This window comes from Chelonia mydas, chromosome 1, assembly GCF_015237465.2.
Source record: "Chelonia mydas isolate rCheMyd1 chromosome 1, rCheMyd1.pri.v2, whole genome shotgun sequence".
Classification (NCBI taxonomy): domain Eukaryota; kingdom Metazoa; phylum Chordata; order Testudines; family Cheloniidae; genus Chelonia; species Chelonia mydas.
The window spans coordinates 273,988,850-274,004,597 of record NC_057849.1 but is presented as its reverse complement, the minus strand read 5'-3'; the positions used below and the strand labels follow the sequence as shown (position 1 = coordinate 274,004,597).

Genomic DNA, 15,748 nt, shown 5'->3' with positions numbered 1-15,748 from the left:
ACCCCAGTAGATGGTTACACACGTATATTCTTGGTTTCTTTCTGAGTGTTCCTACAGCACTTAAATACACATCCTATTGATTGCAGTGGTGCCCACCTGTAGAATCTCCTACCTAATATCTAAGAAGCTTTATGTGTACTATTTAGTGTGATTAGTGGAATTTTTCATTCACTAAGCCACCTCTCTTCCCCCATTCAGTTACCATTGCAGCCAGTGGGAGTCTTTTCATTTATCTCAACACAAGATGGATTAAGTACTGAATCACTAAGATTATTACTTGAGGAATATTTAGATTGTATTATTAAATAGCATGCTCAATGGGCTCACAATCCAATTTGGATGCTTTATATCAAGGGGGGCAAACAAAGGGTGGAGAAAAGATTGAGTAAGGTGAGGTCTACAATAAGAGAATCCAATAGACCCTCTGGGTCCAGCTGATTCCTGCCCTTTCAAAATGTTGAAGGCAGCCTCAGTGCATTACATTGTCAGTTTTGGTTTATTTTCTTAAAAAGTGAAATTATTTTTTTCTCATTTTTCAAAATATAAATGTAAAGGGATAGAAATTTGAGTTAGATAGATCACTTGACTTAAAACCTGATATAACCAGGTGGCAGGTCCTAAGATCTTGCATAGAGATACAAAACTGTTTAAGTAGGACCCTGCACAGAAATGCATCTGTTTCTGTTGACTCACCTTAATGTCTGAATTATGGTGGGGTTTGGGGTCCTGTGAGATCCAATCTAAGATACGAAAGAGTTTGAGTGTGTTTCTGTAGTACAGAGAACTAGGGTAATTGTCAGATAAAAAGCTCTAGGAACAACTAAGCTCAAGAGAGAGGTCAGCAGGGGCTGGGATTGTTATTCTTTAAAATAACAATAAAGGAAAAGCCCAGGAAAGGGAGTAAGTTTGAACTATATCCCTTGTGAATGTGTGTGGGTGTGCTGAGTCTAGTGGGGGTTAGTTTTCACCGATACTTATTTGACCAGAAAATGCAGATTCATGTTGAACAAAACATTCAGCAAATTTGTCAAATTGTTTTGGTAAAATAAAAACTAACTAACTGAATCCAAAACAATATAAACATTTGTTTTGACCTTTTCAAAATGTTTATTTTTTCTATTTGAAGCAACTTTGTTTTGAATTTACTTCAGTTTTATTTAAAAAATGATTAAAGCTTGAAAATGAAACATTTTGACCTGAAACAACCATTGAATTTTATTTTTCTTAATTTTTTTTATTTTTATTTTTTACTTTTTGATTTCCAAAAAATGTTTAAAATTTTCATTTTGGGTCAACTCTACTTTTGTTTTTGGTATGACCAGCAAACCAAAAAAAATCAGCTATTTGCACAGCTCTAGTGAAGAATCATTGGAGGTACCCTAGAGAAGGTTATGATCCAGTGGAATCAGATAAGTTTTAATTTGGACAGGATAGCAAGCAGTATACCCTTCGATGTATACTGTGCAATGAACATGACTCGCACTCACGCTAAAGGGACTTTAACACACTCATTGAATCAAGATTCTGATCCTCACTCCCCAAGTTACTCGTTTTGTGTGTGTAGTTTATCTCCCTTTAACAAGATACTTTAAGTACTGGATGATGAAACAATTATTCTAAAACTGCAGTTTGATCTGGTGCTTTTTCAAAGCCTATGTCTTAAACCGGTTAAAGGTGTAATTCAAAATTAAATATTTGTATTGCCATGGTGATAGCATTACTTGTTTTTGATTTTCTCTAAACCACACTCACTTTGGCAATGCATATTTATTCACTGTTGTCACTTTTCTGGAATACTGAATCTTATGGGATCAAATCAATGGCTAAAAGTCTTACTTTTTGACTCATTTTTTGTTGATAAATGGTCTAGGTTATGTTACCAATTCATCAGTTTCATTTGTCAGCATGCACTGATTATCCTATCAAGCGACCAGCAACAGCCATAGTTTTGTTTTGTGAATTAGACAGCTGCTTATTATTATTGCCCTATCAAGACCTTTGGCAGATTGTAGTGTCTAGATAGAGCTGGACAAGTTTGACTCCCCTTTTGTGTGCAAAAGTATAATTTCAAAATCTTGAACAAAATATGATTTCCAGTAGCAAAAGTTGCAAAATTATAGTAAAAAATATTTCTGGTAAAACAGATTCTGTAATATAAAATGGGTGAGTTACCCTTTCCTCCTTTTTCTTTGAATGGAGTGATCCTATGAAATCATTGTTCCGCATAAGTATCTGTTCCGCATAAGTACTGCTGTTTTAAAATAGAAAATAATCCCAAGATTTGGGTAAAAATAGGTTCTTGACTGAGTACTTTACCTACCCCCTGTCTATATGTTAAGAGCTAGTGTTGCCTTTCCCAACTCGTTTTATAAGCACAGTCCTCATGCCACATGTCCAAACTCATTCTTTTCCTGGGATTTGGATTAATGAGCAAACAAAACAAAAAGATGACATAAAGACCAGCTCAGTCCCGCTCTTAGGCTTGGCTACTCCTAGGGTTATTTCACCCATTGCTTTACTCATGCTCTAGAGCCTCTCTCCTTTAAACAGTCAGACCATCTCTCTTAATAAAAAGTCACCTGCCTCAGAGTCAACAGAGCTCACTTAACACTTTTTCAGAAGGATCAATGCCTGCTAACAAGGTTGCAAACAGTGCTAGGCTGTTACAGGGCTAGATAGCAAATATAACTTTCCCTAAATTTAGCATTTCTGGATAGATTGCAATGCTAGAGCCAACAGACTAAATACATCCAGCCTACCATTGAATGTACCTTGCAGATCGTATTTATGAATTGGGCACTGGGATGTGTGTCTGTTTTTGTATATAAAGTTAAATTAATCAACATGTTAGCTGTATAGCTATTGTTTGGATGTAATTATTTTAGGTAAGCTTGCCTGCCTGCTTCTTGCAAGGCTTTGCCTATGAATAAACTTTTGCATTAGGTACAAAATGGGCAACTGTTAGGATCGAGGTCTGCCAGAGCCCACCTGCTTGTAACTGCAGGAATTTGACAATCTGAGCTATGCCCACCCAGTTTATGGTGGATATCTGCTCAGTGCTACAGAGGAAAAGGGGAGAACCCTGGAATGCTCTCAGTATATGCAGTAGAAGCCCTTCCCTATCTCAGATCTAGTGTGTGTGACCAAGAATCTCCATAGCTGAACGTATAATCCAAGAATATAGAGGATGTGAGGCCAGTCACCTCCAATTGGCTTTGTGATTAAATTTAAGCCTCAACCACTTGCTGTCTTGAGTACACAGCATTAAATGCAAGTGTATGATTTGAGAAAATGTTTCATCTGATTTGATAGCCATTTCCAGCTATCATTCCAGGGATTTAATGGGGCTTTCCTAGAGATTCCCCCCATACAACGTACATTATATACTCAAAGGAGTATAAACAGGAGGCTCATAGTTTTTACTGTATTAGGATTTGTACTCCAGCTCTCCAAGTGCATTATCTCACCCACAGTGTTAAACCTTTGCACCACCTGTTTTCCATGTTTTGTGTTTCTGTACTTTTCCTGTGCTTGTTCCCATTGGCTTTTTTACTCTGGCAAGCCAATGACTCATTCCTTCATTGTGCCATTTTGACTTTTTGCTTTTTAAAAATTAGGAACTAGTTTGCCTCTTAAATTAAAAGGGAATCTTTGACCCAGAGGATCAAGTTATCCATTTGGCTTTGTGTTTTGCTCATGGTATGAAAGGCAGGGCCAGGAGACCTACGTCGGATGTTCAAAGTTCATGTGTATGAAAAGCCGCAGTGTAGATTTTGGTACTCTATCACTGTGATTTATTTTGCCAGGTGTGCAGCAACCAAGCTAAGGAAACCATGTGTTTTGCTGGCTGTGTACCAAGAAAAAAAATTATTTATTTTTCTTTTCTTAAAAAGAAAAACACAAAACAAATACAAAATTTAAGCCTTTAAACTGGAATTAAAATAATTATTCAATATTCTGTGTGGGGTTGGCTTGGTATAAATTTTCTCTATGGCATTCATCTTTGATATAAATTTAAAATAATGTACTAAGGTTACAGGGATTAATTTGCTTGGCATTACAACATGCACTACAAAGGCCAGAGTCCAGCTTAGCTGCATTAAATAGGTAATATATTTTGTTTAAAGTTTCAATTAAAACCTGGGGTCAAAAGATATAATGGTCCTCATGGGATCTTGAACACTTTAATGCCAATATTAGGATTGCTTAAGGATCAGGCTTGGGTCTAGAAGTCTTTTGCTTTCCTGGAAATATGATATTATACAGTTGATTGTATTACACTGCTTTTAAAACCACACAGGCCCACCTGCTACAGTAATTCATGCTTCTGCCAGTTTAGTGGTGTGAAAGAGAGTGAAATGAACTGCTGGAGCTTTATGTTAATATTGAGAGATAAAGGGAAATATATGGATGATGTTGTTCAACTTATTGAATGGCAAATGCACGTCATCCATCTCTGCCTATTTTTCAAGAGCATTTCTGTTAAGCTTGATAACCATTTTTGATGAGAGAGCTTCTTTTGTAACTTGCATCTAATACTAGGTGTACTGAATAGTATATGTACACAATGCAGATTATGAGGAAAAGTGGGAACAGAAAAAGAGGGACATTGGTGGAACTTGTGACTTTTTCATTGATTTATAGACTTTAAGGCTGGACGGGACCATCATGATCATCTAGTCTGACCTCCTGCTCATCACAGGCCACAGAACCGCACCCATCCACTCCTGTAATAGATCCATAGCCTCTGGCTGAGTTACTGAAGTCCTCAAATCATTATTTCAAGACTTTCAAGTTACAAAGAATCTACCATTTAACACTAATTTAAACTTGTAAGTGACCCATGCCCCATGCTGCAGAGTAAGGGGAAAGCCCCCAGGATCTCTGCCAGTCTGATCCAGGGAAAAATTCCTTCCTGACCCCAAATATGGCAGTCAGTTGGACCTTGAGCATTTTGACAAGACCCAACAGCCAGATACCTGGGAAATAATTCTCTGTCGTAACTCAAAGCCCTCCCCATCCAGTGTCCCATCACCGGCCGTTGGGGGATATTTGTTACTGGCAGTTGCAGATCAGCTACATGTCATTGTAGGCAGTCTCATTATACCACCCCTTCCATAAACGTATCAAGCTCAGTCTTGAAGTGAGTTAGGTTTTTTGCCCCACTGCTCCCATTGGAAGGCTGTTCATAAATGAAGTTACCACTCGGTCTCGTTCTCGGCCTTCCCAATTTGCCTCTAAAGATGTGGATCATGTGCAGATGCTGAGCACACGTGCATGGTGAAAAGTTACTATCCATGGCAAGCTTTCTTCTTTCAGTCTCTAGGAAGTTAAATGATTTCTCCTTGTTGCTCTGCTACATTACACATGGACGGAAACCAAGCTGTCTTACAGCAGTGGAAGCCATGTATAGTACAGGTGGGGGAGCCAGATTTTACATCTGGCATAGAAATAGAGGTTCACATCACGAATATGAAGATTTAGCACAGACAGAGGAGTTTCTGTGTTGATGGTTATAACATAACTATCACTTTATTTGATTAGTCTTTTGGGTGGATGTGGCCATTTGTACAAGCCTGTTAATATTGTTAAGACTCCTTCCCCTTTTGCCCCTTACAACCAGTAAATGCTTTTCTTATTGAATTGCTTTTAAATATTGTTTAGGGCTCCAAGGAACACTTTTGTTGGTATAGTCTTACAGTTCATGCTGTGCTAGAGTTATTTTTTAAGAGCCAAACATGATTGAGATGTGCAATATGTGTCCCACACCATAACCCATTAAAACATGATGCCCTGGACTTATCTCAGATTCAGTTGTCAAAACATTGGGCACGCTTCTAAGGAAGTTTTACTGGAAATTGGTTACTAATATACATTACAAAACATTTATTTTCTTTAAATGTATGTAAGCTGAACATGAGGCCTTTTTTCTCCTCATGCAAATGCTTGATTGTACATTACAGAGGTGCTAATAATGGAGTTGGCTACAGTGGGAAGAAAAGATGGTGCTCCTCTCCTCCCCTATTCTCCTACCTCACCCCAAGTAGGTTACTGTAGTTTATATCCGCTCATGCAAAGCTGAATGTGAAACTTTTGGAGGATTGAAACTTCTGGCTGTTTTGTTTTAGGATTCTAATTATTCAGACTGAGTACAAAGACTACAGAAGTGAATAGCTAAGGGGGTTGTGGCTACTACATTTGAGACCAATTTTTTTTCCCAAGTTCCAAGGGTTTTTGTTCACATTTTTCTTCTCCTTTGGACAATCAATCTCTATTCTCCTGTAAAACACTTCAATTTTTTTTACACAAACAGTATTCTGGAAAGGCCAGGAGCCTATGAGTTCAATATTTTAACATATTAGGAGTCTGGATTAAAAATGAGCATAACCGTTACATTTTCAGACAGAAATATAATCAGATATCTAAACTGGGCTACTGGTATACCAATTAGGCATGGGCCAAATGGTAAGTCCTTTTATCAACTGCATGTTGAAAAGATATACACTGTTGACACAATGTCAATGTTTACCTCTTCAACAATGGCTAACATTTTTTAGTATACACCTACATAAAATGAAAGGACTGAGAGACAAATTATCTTTTCATTTACAAATGCTGAGTCATTCCATTTGTTCTCTCCGTAGTTACTGTGGGTGATACATCTGTCGGAAACTAAAAATCAAATAACTATCTCAGCTTCATTGTTTGTCAATGACTTCTTCTTTCATTGGAGGTTTTCAGACTATACTTCTTTAAAGACTGTTCAGTTCTCTATTGAAATTCATTTGCTTTTTATTTTCATCCCTCTCCATCCAGTTCTAAGATTTCTTTTTAAAGTTGATTTTCATTCTAATTAAACCAAAAATCTGAGTCTCCATTTTGATTGGCTACAAGTGGCCTATAAGAACCAAATCCATATAAATGGGGAATTGACTCCTCTCCAGCAAAAAAGCTTATAAAATACTGTGTGCTCTGAGAAATCTTCAAAGAAATTGTTCTGTGAAAGAAAGAAATAAAATATGCTTGTTCTGTGTACATTATACTTCATATACATTAAGATCACATGCACCAATGGCTCCAGAGAAGCTCTGTGTGTAGAATATGCTTACTAACAATAGTGTGCATGCTGCATTATAGATTAAACATAACTGTTACGCATAGCTATAACTGTGCTTTTAGCTTTATTATTTGCATGCATACCCTAGTAGCTCAGAAAAAGCCACTGCAATACGTTCTGTGAAGGTGTAACGGTACAGTACAGTCGATGCAAAACATGTAGTAAATATGCTTATTAACCAAGTGCAATATAATTTTATAAAATATATCTCCTTTTATTCTATTTTGAATTCCATTTTTGTCAGTGCAGTGGCCAACTTGATGCTTTGAAACTCTCTATACTCTGAGATTTTGTACACCAAGGTTTTGCCATGAATGATTTTTTTTTGGCAGATTACAAACAATTTAAAAATACAATCTGGTAATACTAAGAAGCAGACTGCAATGCATCTCTCCTGACTATAGGTAATATGTATCTGTATTTGTCTTTTTGTATCTTCAGTGATATAGTGATTTTCAGGTAAGCCCCTGGCAAGCCGCAAAATGCTTTGTTTACCTGAGTGTGCGCAGGTACAGCCACTCACAGCTCCCAGTGGCTGCAGTTCACTGTTCCTGGCCAATGGGAGCTGCAGAAAGTGGCGCAGGCACCTCCCATTGGCCAGGAACGGCTGCAAGCGGCCGTACCTGTGGATGCTCAGGTAAACAAACTGTCTCGCGGCACACCAGGGGCTTACCCTGAACAAGCCACAAATCAATTTTGGGAACTCCTGCTGTAGAGGCATAATGCTGGTACATTCGCAGCTCCATAGTAGTCTGCTATGTAGTAGTAGGGGCATTGCCAGCAGATCGAGGGACGTGATCGTTCCCCTCTATTCGACATTGGTGAGGCCTCATCTGGAGTACTGTGTCCAGTTTTGGGCCCCACACTACAAGAAGGATGTGGAAAAATCGGAAAACGTCCAGCAGAGGGCAACAAAAATGATTAGGGGACTGGAACACATGACTTATGAGGAGAGGCTGAGGGAACTGAGATTGTTTAGTCTGCGGAAGAGAAGAATGAGGGGGGATTTGATAGCTGCTTTCAACTACCTGAAAGGGGGTTCCAAAGAGGATGGATCTAGACTGTTCTCAGTGGTAGCTGATGACAGAACAAGGAGTAATGGTCTCAAGTTGCAGTGGGGGAGGTTTAGGTTGGATATTAGGAAAAACTTTTTCACTAGGAGGGTGGTGAAACACTGGAATGCGTTACCTAGGGAGGTGGTGGAATCTCCTTCCTTAGATGTTTTTAAGGTCAGGCTTGACAAAGCCCTGGCTGGGATGATTTAGTTGGGGATTGGTCCTGCTTTGAGCAGGGGATTGGACTAGATGACCTCCTGAGGTCCCTTCCAACCCTGATATTCTATGATTCTGTGCTCATCAATACATCTAATGTGTTCCCCTCAGGGAAATGGCCTTTGCTTGGGTTACTCAGATTTCAGGCTTTCTTAGTGCTGAAAATATAACAACATTATATGTGGTATGTTTGAAATTTTCTAATATCTGCCTGAAGTAGAAATAATCTTGAGATATGCAAATCCCTCTTGTTTATGAACAAACCAGAAGTAAAGACAGGTAGTGATCCTAAACTAGAACTGCATAACACTGCTTGTCTCCCTGTTCACACTAAATAGGCCCCTGTTTTGTTCTTTTTCAGTATATGAGACATGTTGGAAATTCATAACTCCTTTCTTCCCCTCTTGGGTGCTAAACCATATCACAACCTACACCCTTGAAGGGTAAAGTGGTAAATTTGACTCCTAGAGAAGATAACTCATTGTAGCCACCTGATCTTTTAATTTTTTTTTTCATAACTAAATCACTCTTCTTATTTTCTTGGGGTTTTTTTAATTGATCATTGTTTTTGTCTTGAATTATTTCACACCTTTTCCACTGTGATGATTTAAGTGTTGTTTTCCTGTTTCTAAGAAGTTTTGAAATGTCTGCCTATATTGTAAGATTCCCGAGGGCTCTGGTGTTTATAAAAAGAAAACACCTCAAACTGCTTTTGCGAAGATAACGGAAGTGTTGCAATTGATTCTTCTCTGTTGTGTGTAGTAAATACAGAATAAACTAACTTTGAGTTTCAAGGCTTTTGCTGGCGTAGGTCTAGTTAAAGGATACATTATATCCATTATGCTTCCCTTTGTACTAAAGTATTAAATTAAAGGGGTTTGTGGTGAAACAATCTACAAAACACTTTAAATATAGCATCATGTATAAATATACTAAGTAAATTACAGCTGCAGTGTAATAATGAGATCATCTAGCCCATCCCCTTCCCAGTGCAGGATTGCCTTTAAAGCTGGGTAATCTAAAGAGAATATTAAGTGAATAATTCCTCCCCAAATTTTAAATTTGTTGAACAAATTATTCCAGTATTGTGGGGTCCCCCTATACCTCCTCCCCCACACCAGCTGAGCTTTACATTGGTGAGGTGTGTCTTGTTTTAGATGTCCTGTTGGATGTGGCTTCCACCAGTTTCAGGTTTGAAGTCCACAGAATACTGAAGATAGGAATCTGTAAATTAATGTTACTACTGAGAACTCGTTTAACCCTGCGAAGTATTTGATGATCATGTACTTGTTCTGAACCATCAAAAGCTTTCCTTTTGGTATCTCACTATAGCTCCTATTCAGCTGAAGCACTTAAGCACAGGGTTAAGTGCTTTTGCTGAATTGGGGCCTAGATTCCTGTAAATTGACTTGTTTTCCTTATGGTGTCAGAGGTACCTTTGAAGCATTGTGACATATGACAGATTTCCTTCTGTGCCATTGTGATATAGTATGTCAAAGTGGGATATACATTCATTAAACTGCATAGGTTTGACCGGACATTATCAAACTGAATTTGTTATATAGCACCATTTCTATTTTCGGTATAAGCACTTTACAAATGAATGTGTTAAATGCTGATAGTGTGAAGGTAAATGGAGTAGCCAGTTTGTATTCTGCAGCTACTTTCATATCTCATGTCACTGGGTGCTCTAATAAGGATTTACTGAAAGTTAGATCATTCACATTACAAAAGTTTGTGCAAATATACAGTAGTAACTGTCAAATATCACAAATTGTATTTTAAAATTTTTGTGCCTGTGCAGTTATATATAAAATCTCATCCTAAATGACAAAATCCAATCTCTATATAGCTCATCCAACAGAATGGTTGAAAAACATCTCACACCAAAGAAGCTTTTATTTAATTTACTTCACTTTAACCAAGAAAATGACCAGATTGATTGAACTGAAATTTTGCAATATTCCCCCTTCCCCCCCCATCTGGGACAAACCCGTTCACATCCTTAACCTGATTTTTTAATAGCAGGGCTCTAAATCCTTCCCCTCCCCCCAAAAATGATGATTTATAGAGGAAACCCTGATAGACCTTCAGCTGTAGTCATATGATCAAAAGCTGCTATATTACAGATGGTTAGAACCTGGGCTTTACAGGCAGAAATCAAGCTTTCAGTAGAAATGCTTGAATATGGCCAGCAAAGGAGAACAATTTTAAAGTCTTCAGGGGAGCTTTTTGTGTGGACAGTTTGACATTTAGGTCAGTAAATTTAGAGTTGAATTTCTGCGTGCACAGTCAACAATACCCTCCAGAAGAAGGTCATTTAATAGTTTTTGCTGTGAAGTACTTGATTTCTAAAACCTTCCAGAATTTAATCGTCCTGGCAGCCTTTCAAGCGCACCTGTTTATCTCTCCAGGTCCTTATATTAGCATGCATCCTGAGAAATATTTGATAAGATTGTGTCTCTTCATAAGTTTGAACAGTGCATAGTGCATTGTGGGATCTATGAGACTATTATAGATGGGTCTGGCAACACCATCCATTAAGGTTGTCTGTCACTTCCAATTGTAAGACCCTATTTTCAGTTGCTTATAATTTTGCCTAACTGTCACCATTCAGGCTGAAATTTTTCATGCCAGGTGTCTGCCTCAGATCTTTTTTGGGGAGGAGTGGGGAATTTTAAGATAAGAGTTTAGCCATTTCTGAGAACGAGGCAAGAGCAAATATGTTGTTGTGCTCATGCTAATTTTTGGTGGCCTTTTCTTTGAGTAGCTGTAGCACCTTATGCTTTGAAGCAGTGACTTGAAAACTATGGGGGTCAGCGGGGTGGCCTTTGTGCCAGGGATGTGCCTTTTTCTATCCCTGTGCAAACCTGCCCAAATAGGATTAAATTATAATTCTTTGGAAAAAAAAATCACAGTTTACACATGCTCAATAGAGACCTCTTAGATTTTAGCAACTAAATTCCCTGAAGGTTCAATCCACATTGGACATACTACAGCCTGGGACCAAGCAGGACTTTTCCTGAAATTGTAGCTTTGAGCCGCTGCAGGCCATGATGGGTCTATAAGTCAGGGCGCCTGAACTGAGTATAGGGAGCAGATCTCTTCTCTGCTGTCAATAACGCCCTACTGGGCCCAGGCACTGTGGAGGAAGCCAACCAATTTGAATGCAGAGAGAACAAGAACCAAACTTGCGGATGAGAGGCAGAGTAGATTTGGATAAGAAGTCTGGGGAGAAGGAAACTAGACTAGGAGTTGAGGTGGGGAGAGAGAGTGGGACTGGCTGAGCCAGGAGATTGGGACTCAGCGCTGAGGAGGGAAATGACCAGTGGGGACTTGGAGCCAGTAGTTGGGGAGGAAACTGAGATAAAATGAGAAGGCGGGGAAAGGGGCCGGGGGAGCCTGGGACTGGCTGGGCAATTAAACTGTGACTTAGAGCTAGTGATGTGACAGGAAAGTAGTGAGGGAGGAGGAAAGATATATCAGAAGAGGAACTGTGGTGCAGGGGGAAGCAGTGGGGTTGCCTGGGCTAAGAGATGGGGACAAGAAGCTGAAGTGGGGGGAAACACTATAACTAGAAGAGAAGCCCAAGGATGGAGATGAGGTTTGGAAGCCAGTGAGGATAGGGAATGTGGGCAGGGAGTGGGAGCAACTGGAGTGTAGGATGCGGTGGGGAAAGAGACAAGGAATGGGAGGAAGGGCAGGGAACTGCGAAAAGCTGGGCAAAGAGACTGGGAGTTGAGGGAAAGGGCCACAAGGACAGGAGAGTCTAGATGAGTAAGACGAGGCTGTGCTAAGCAAGGAGACTGGGACAGGGATAAGAAAACTGAGGAATGGAGACTGGGACTGACTAGGTGAGAAGAATGAGACTTGGATGGGGAAAAGACAAGTCTCGGACAGGGACAGTTTGGAGTAGAAAAGATAGTATGTGATTATGTCATTAAAGACTGTAGCATAATGCATATGCACAAGGAGGTGCAAATTCAGGTTCATGAGGCAACCTTAATTGTGGCATTTTTAAACTTGTGATTGCTTAATTTTGCAACTGTAATCATTCTGTTTTGCATGTAATAGATTATAATTGGATGCCATTCATCTGAGAGTTAACATGGGCTTGGAACTGAGGTTAATGGACTGAGCATGGGCTTGGAACTGAGGTCTAACCCCATTTATTCTGCTGAATTAGCGTGTGGCCTTAGATAAATCAGAGTTTACACGTACAGGAAAAATAATGTCCGTTAGTTAATAGTTGCAATCCTGACCCTATTGAAGTCATTAGTCTTTTTGCCATGGACTTCAGTGGGACCAGGATTTCACTGAATGTGTCTGTAGCACATTCAGAATGTGCTATGAAAATGCAGAGTATTATTATTCTGAAAACTGCCATACTTCATTTTTAATTAATTGTTTGATCCTGCTTATTTCTGATTAGTTTTGCAAGATTTTGTCTGATTTTTTTCTTCAAATTGTTTCTTCTACACTACATTAAATGCATTTTCAAAAATGTCAAGATTAGTGCCCCAAAGTGCATTTCTGTCATTGCCATCGTTCTCCCATTATCCTTGTACATTTGCTGTCTGAGTCTTTCAGAGCAAAGGATTTTACTTGGAGAAGTTTGTCAGATTTTGATAATTTCTCACATATTGACTTCCATAATCCTTACAAAGTTCAAATTAGATTAAAGCACTAGTGATGTTATACAGAGATTGCAGGGCACCAGACTTCACCAACTGCGCCGTGTCTTGTTTTTTCTGTGTCCTCCCTCATTATTCTAACCTTCTTTGGGGACTTCTCTTAACCTACCTCAGTTTTTTTTTTTTTTACACCATCATCTATGATCTTGATGTGTTATCATAGAATATTAGGGTTGGAAGAAACCTCAGGAGGTCATCTAGTCCAATCCCCTGCTCAAAGCAGGACCAACACCAATTAAATCATCCCAGCCAAGGCTTTGTCAAGCTGGGCCTTAAAAACCTCTTAGGATGGAGATTCCACCACCTCCCTAGGTAACCCATTCCAATGCTTCACCACCCTCCTAGTGAAATAGTGTTTCCTAATATACAACCTAGACCTCCCCCACTGCAACTTGAGACCATTGCTCATTGTTCTGTCATCTGCCACCACTGAGAACAGCCTAGCTCCATCCCCTGTGGACCCCCCCTTTAGGTAGTTGAAGGCTATCAAATCCCGCCTCACTCTTCTCTTCTGCAGACTAAATAACCCCAGTTCCCTCAGCCTCTCCTCGTAAATCATGTGCCCTGGCCCCCTAATCATTTTCGTTGCCCTCTGCTGGACTCTGTCCAATTTGTCCACATCCCTTCTCTAATGGGGGGGATCAAAACTGGACACAATACTCCAGGTGTGTCCCCACCAGTGCCGAATAGAGGGGAATAATTACTTCCCTTGATCTGCTGGCAATGCTCCTACTAATACAGCCCAATATGCTATTGGCCTTCTTGGCAACAAGGGCACACTGTTGACTCATATCCACCTTCTCGTCCACTGTAATCCCCAGGTCCTTTTCTGCAGAATTGCTGCTTAGCCAGTCGGTCCCCAGCCTGTAGCAGTGCATGGCATTTTTCCTTCCAAAGTGTAGGACTCTGCACTTGTCCTTGTTCAACCTCAGATTTCTTTTGGCCCAATCCTCCAATTTGTCTAGGTCACTCTGGACCCTATCTACCTCTCCCCCCAGTTTAGTGTCATCTGCAAACTTGCTGAGGGTGCAATTAATCCCATCATCCAGATCATTAATAAAGATGTTGAACAAAACCAGCCGGAGGACTGACCCCTGAGGCACTCCGCTTGATACCGGCTGCCAACTAGACATCAAGCCATTGATCTCTTCCCGTTGAGCCCAACAATCTAGCCAGCTTTCTATCCACCTGTAGTCCATTCATCCAGTCCACACTTTTTTAACTTGCTGGCAAAGAATACTTGAGGGAGACCATATCAAAAGCTTTGCGAAAGTCAAGATATATCACATCCACCACTTTCCCCATATCTACAGAGCCCGTTATCTCATCATAGAAGGCAATCAGGTTGGTCATGCACGACATGCCCTTGGTGAATCAATCCATGTTGACTGTTCCTGATCACCTTTCTCTCCTCCAAGTGCTTATAAAATGGATTCCTTGAGGACCTGCTCTGTGATTTATGGTTAAACACAAATACATCCTATATTTTCACTGATACTCCATGTTGTGTAATGTGAATTGATTGAAAAGAAATAGCTTTTGCATAGCAGATATGATGTTAATTTGGTTACTTTTTGGAATTTTGATTGATACTCCCAATTTCAATTCCTTTCCAACTGGATTTTCATCTCGCTTGTGCTCCTTCATCCTTAATAAGACTATTACTCCGTGCCTTCATCACTAAGGTGTCCATAAAGTTAGTTTGTTTTCTAACTTGCCGGCATTCAAAGCAATGTATTGTCTGAGAGGTCTTTGTTCATATACAGGTTGACAGTCAAAATGCAGAATTTTTTTTATTTTTTTTATTTATTTTCAAATGATAAATCTATTAAAATCCTATGTCCTCTGACTGGTCATCATTTAACTTCATAGGAGAAGCCTACATGAGACTGAGCAAGCTGCCTGAAGCAGAACACTGGTATATGGAGTCGTTACGATCCAAGACTGACCACATCCCAGCACATCTCACATACGGAAAACTTCTGGCTCTAACGGTGAGTTAATCAGTCATTTCTGAGAGTAAATACTAGAGCTCTCAAAAGAAGTGAGGTAGAGGAATAAGCTGCCTTGTGGCATTCTCTGTCTGGAAATTGATTATGATGCTATTAATAAATACTTTGTATTTCAATAGTATCTTCCAACTCAGGAACTAAATATACTGTAAAACATAACCTATACATCTTTGTAACCTCTTGCCCATTAACAAAATGCAGCCACCTCTGAGGAGGAACATAGCAGCTGTATTATAGCTCACAGTAGCCATATACAACTTTATAACAGGAAATAAGGAATAATGTATCCATCTGAAAGACACATGCGTTAAGATTAAGGATTTGTCTACAAAGTGGGATAATGCATTGTACGGGAGCGTGATCTTTATAATCCACTAGCGTGTTCTACATTAGTTGGTCTGTATTGTACTAACTTGTGCATTAATTGGTCTGTATAAACCCTGCTGGGGTGCATTAAAAGTTCCCTGGTGCGAGCTAATGTAGTGCCGTTTCAGATAGTATCACAGTGCTGTTCCGTGAAGTCAAAGCCCTAAGTTACTTTATTATAGTTGATTTAGATGGTGAATGTCCTTATTTTAATATTAAAATATCTTTGTTTGCATACCGCCTTTCATCTAAGATCCTAAAGCATTTACAGACAGCAGTTGGGCCATG

At 39.5% G+C, this 15,748-nt stretch overlaps 1 protein-coding gene across 2 annotated transcripts in view; it reads left to right on the top strand.

Annotated features, from left to right (window-relative positions):
• Positions 1-15,748, top strand: part of TMTC2 (transmembrane O-mannosyltransferase targeting cadherins 2) — a 366,556-nt gene that overhangs the window by 264,666 nt on the left and 86,142 nt on the right. For both annotated transcript variants that reach the window (XM_037885700.2, XM_043547034.1), the window contains exon 8: positions 14,955-15,076. In XM_037885700.2, coding sequence (XP_037741628.1) covers positions 14,955-15,076 — 122 coding nt within the window. The remainder of the gene's footprint in view (positions 1-14,954; positions 15,077-15,748) is intronic.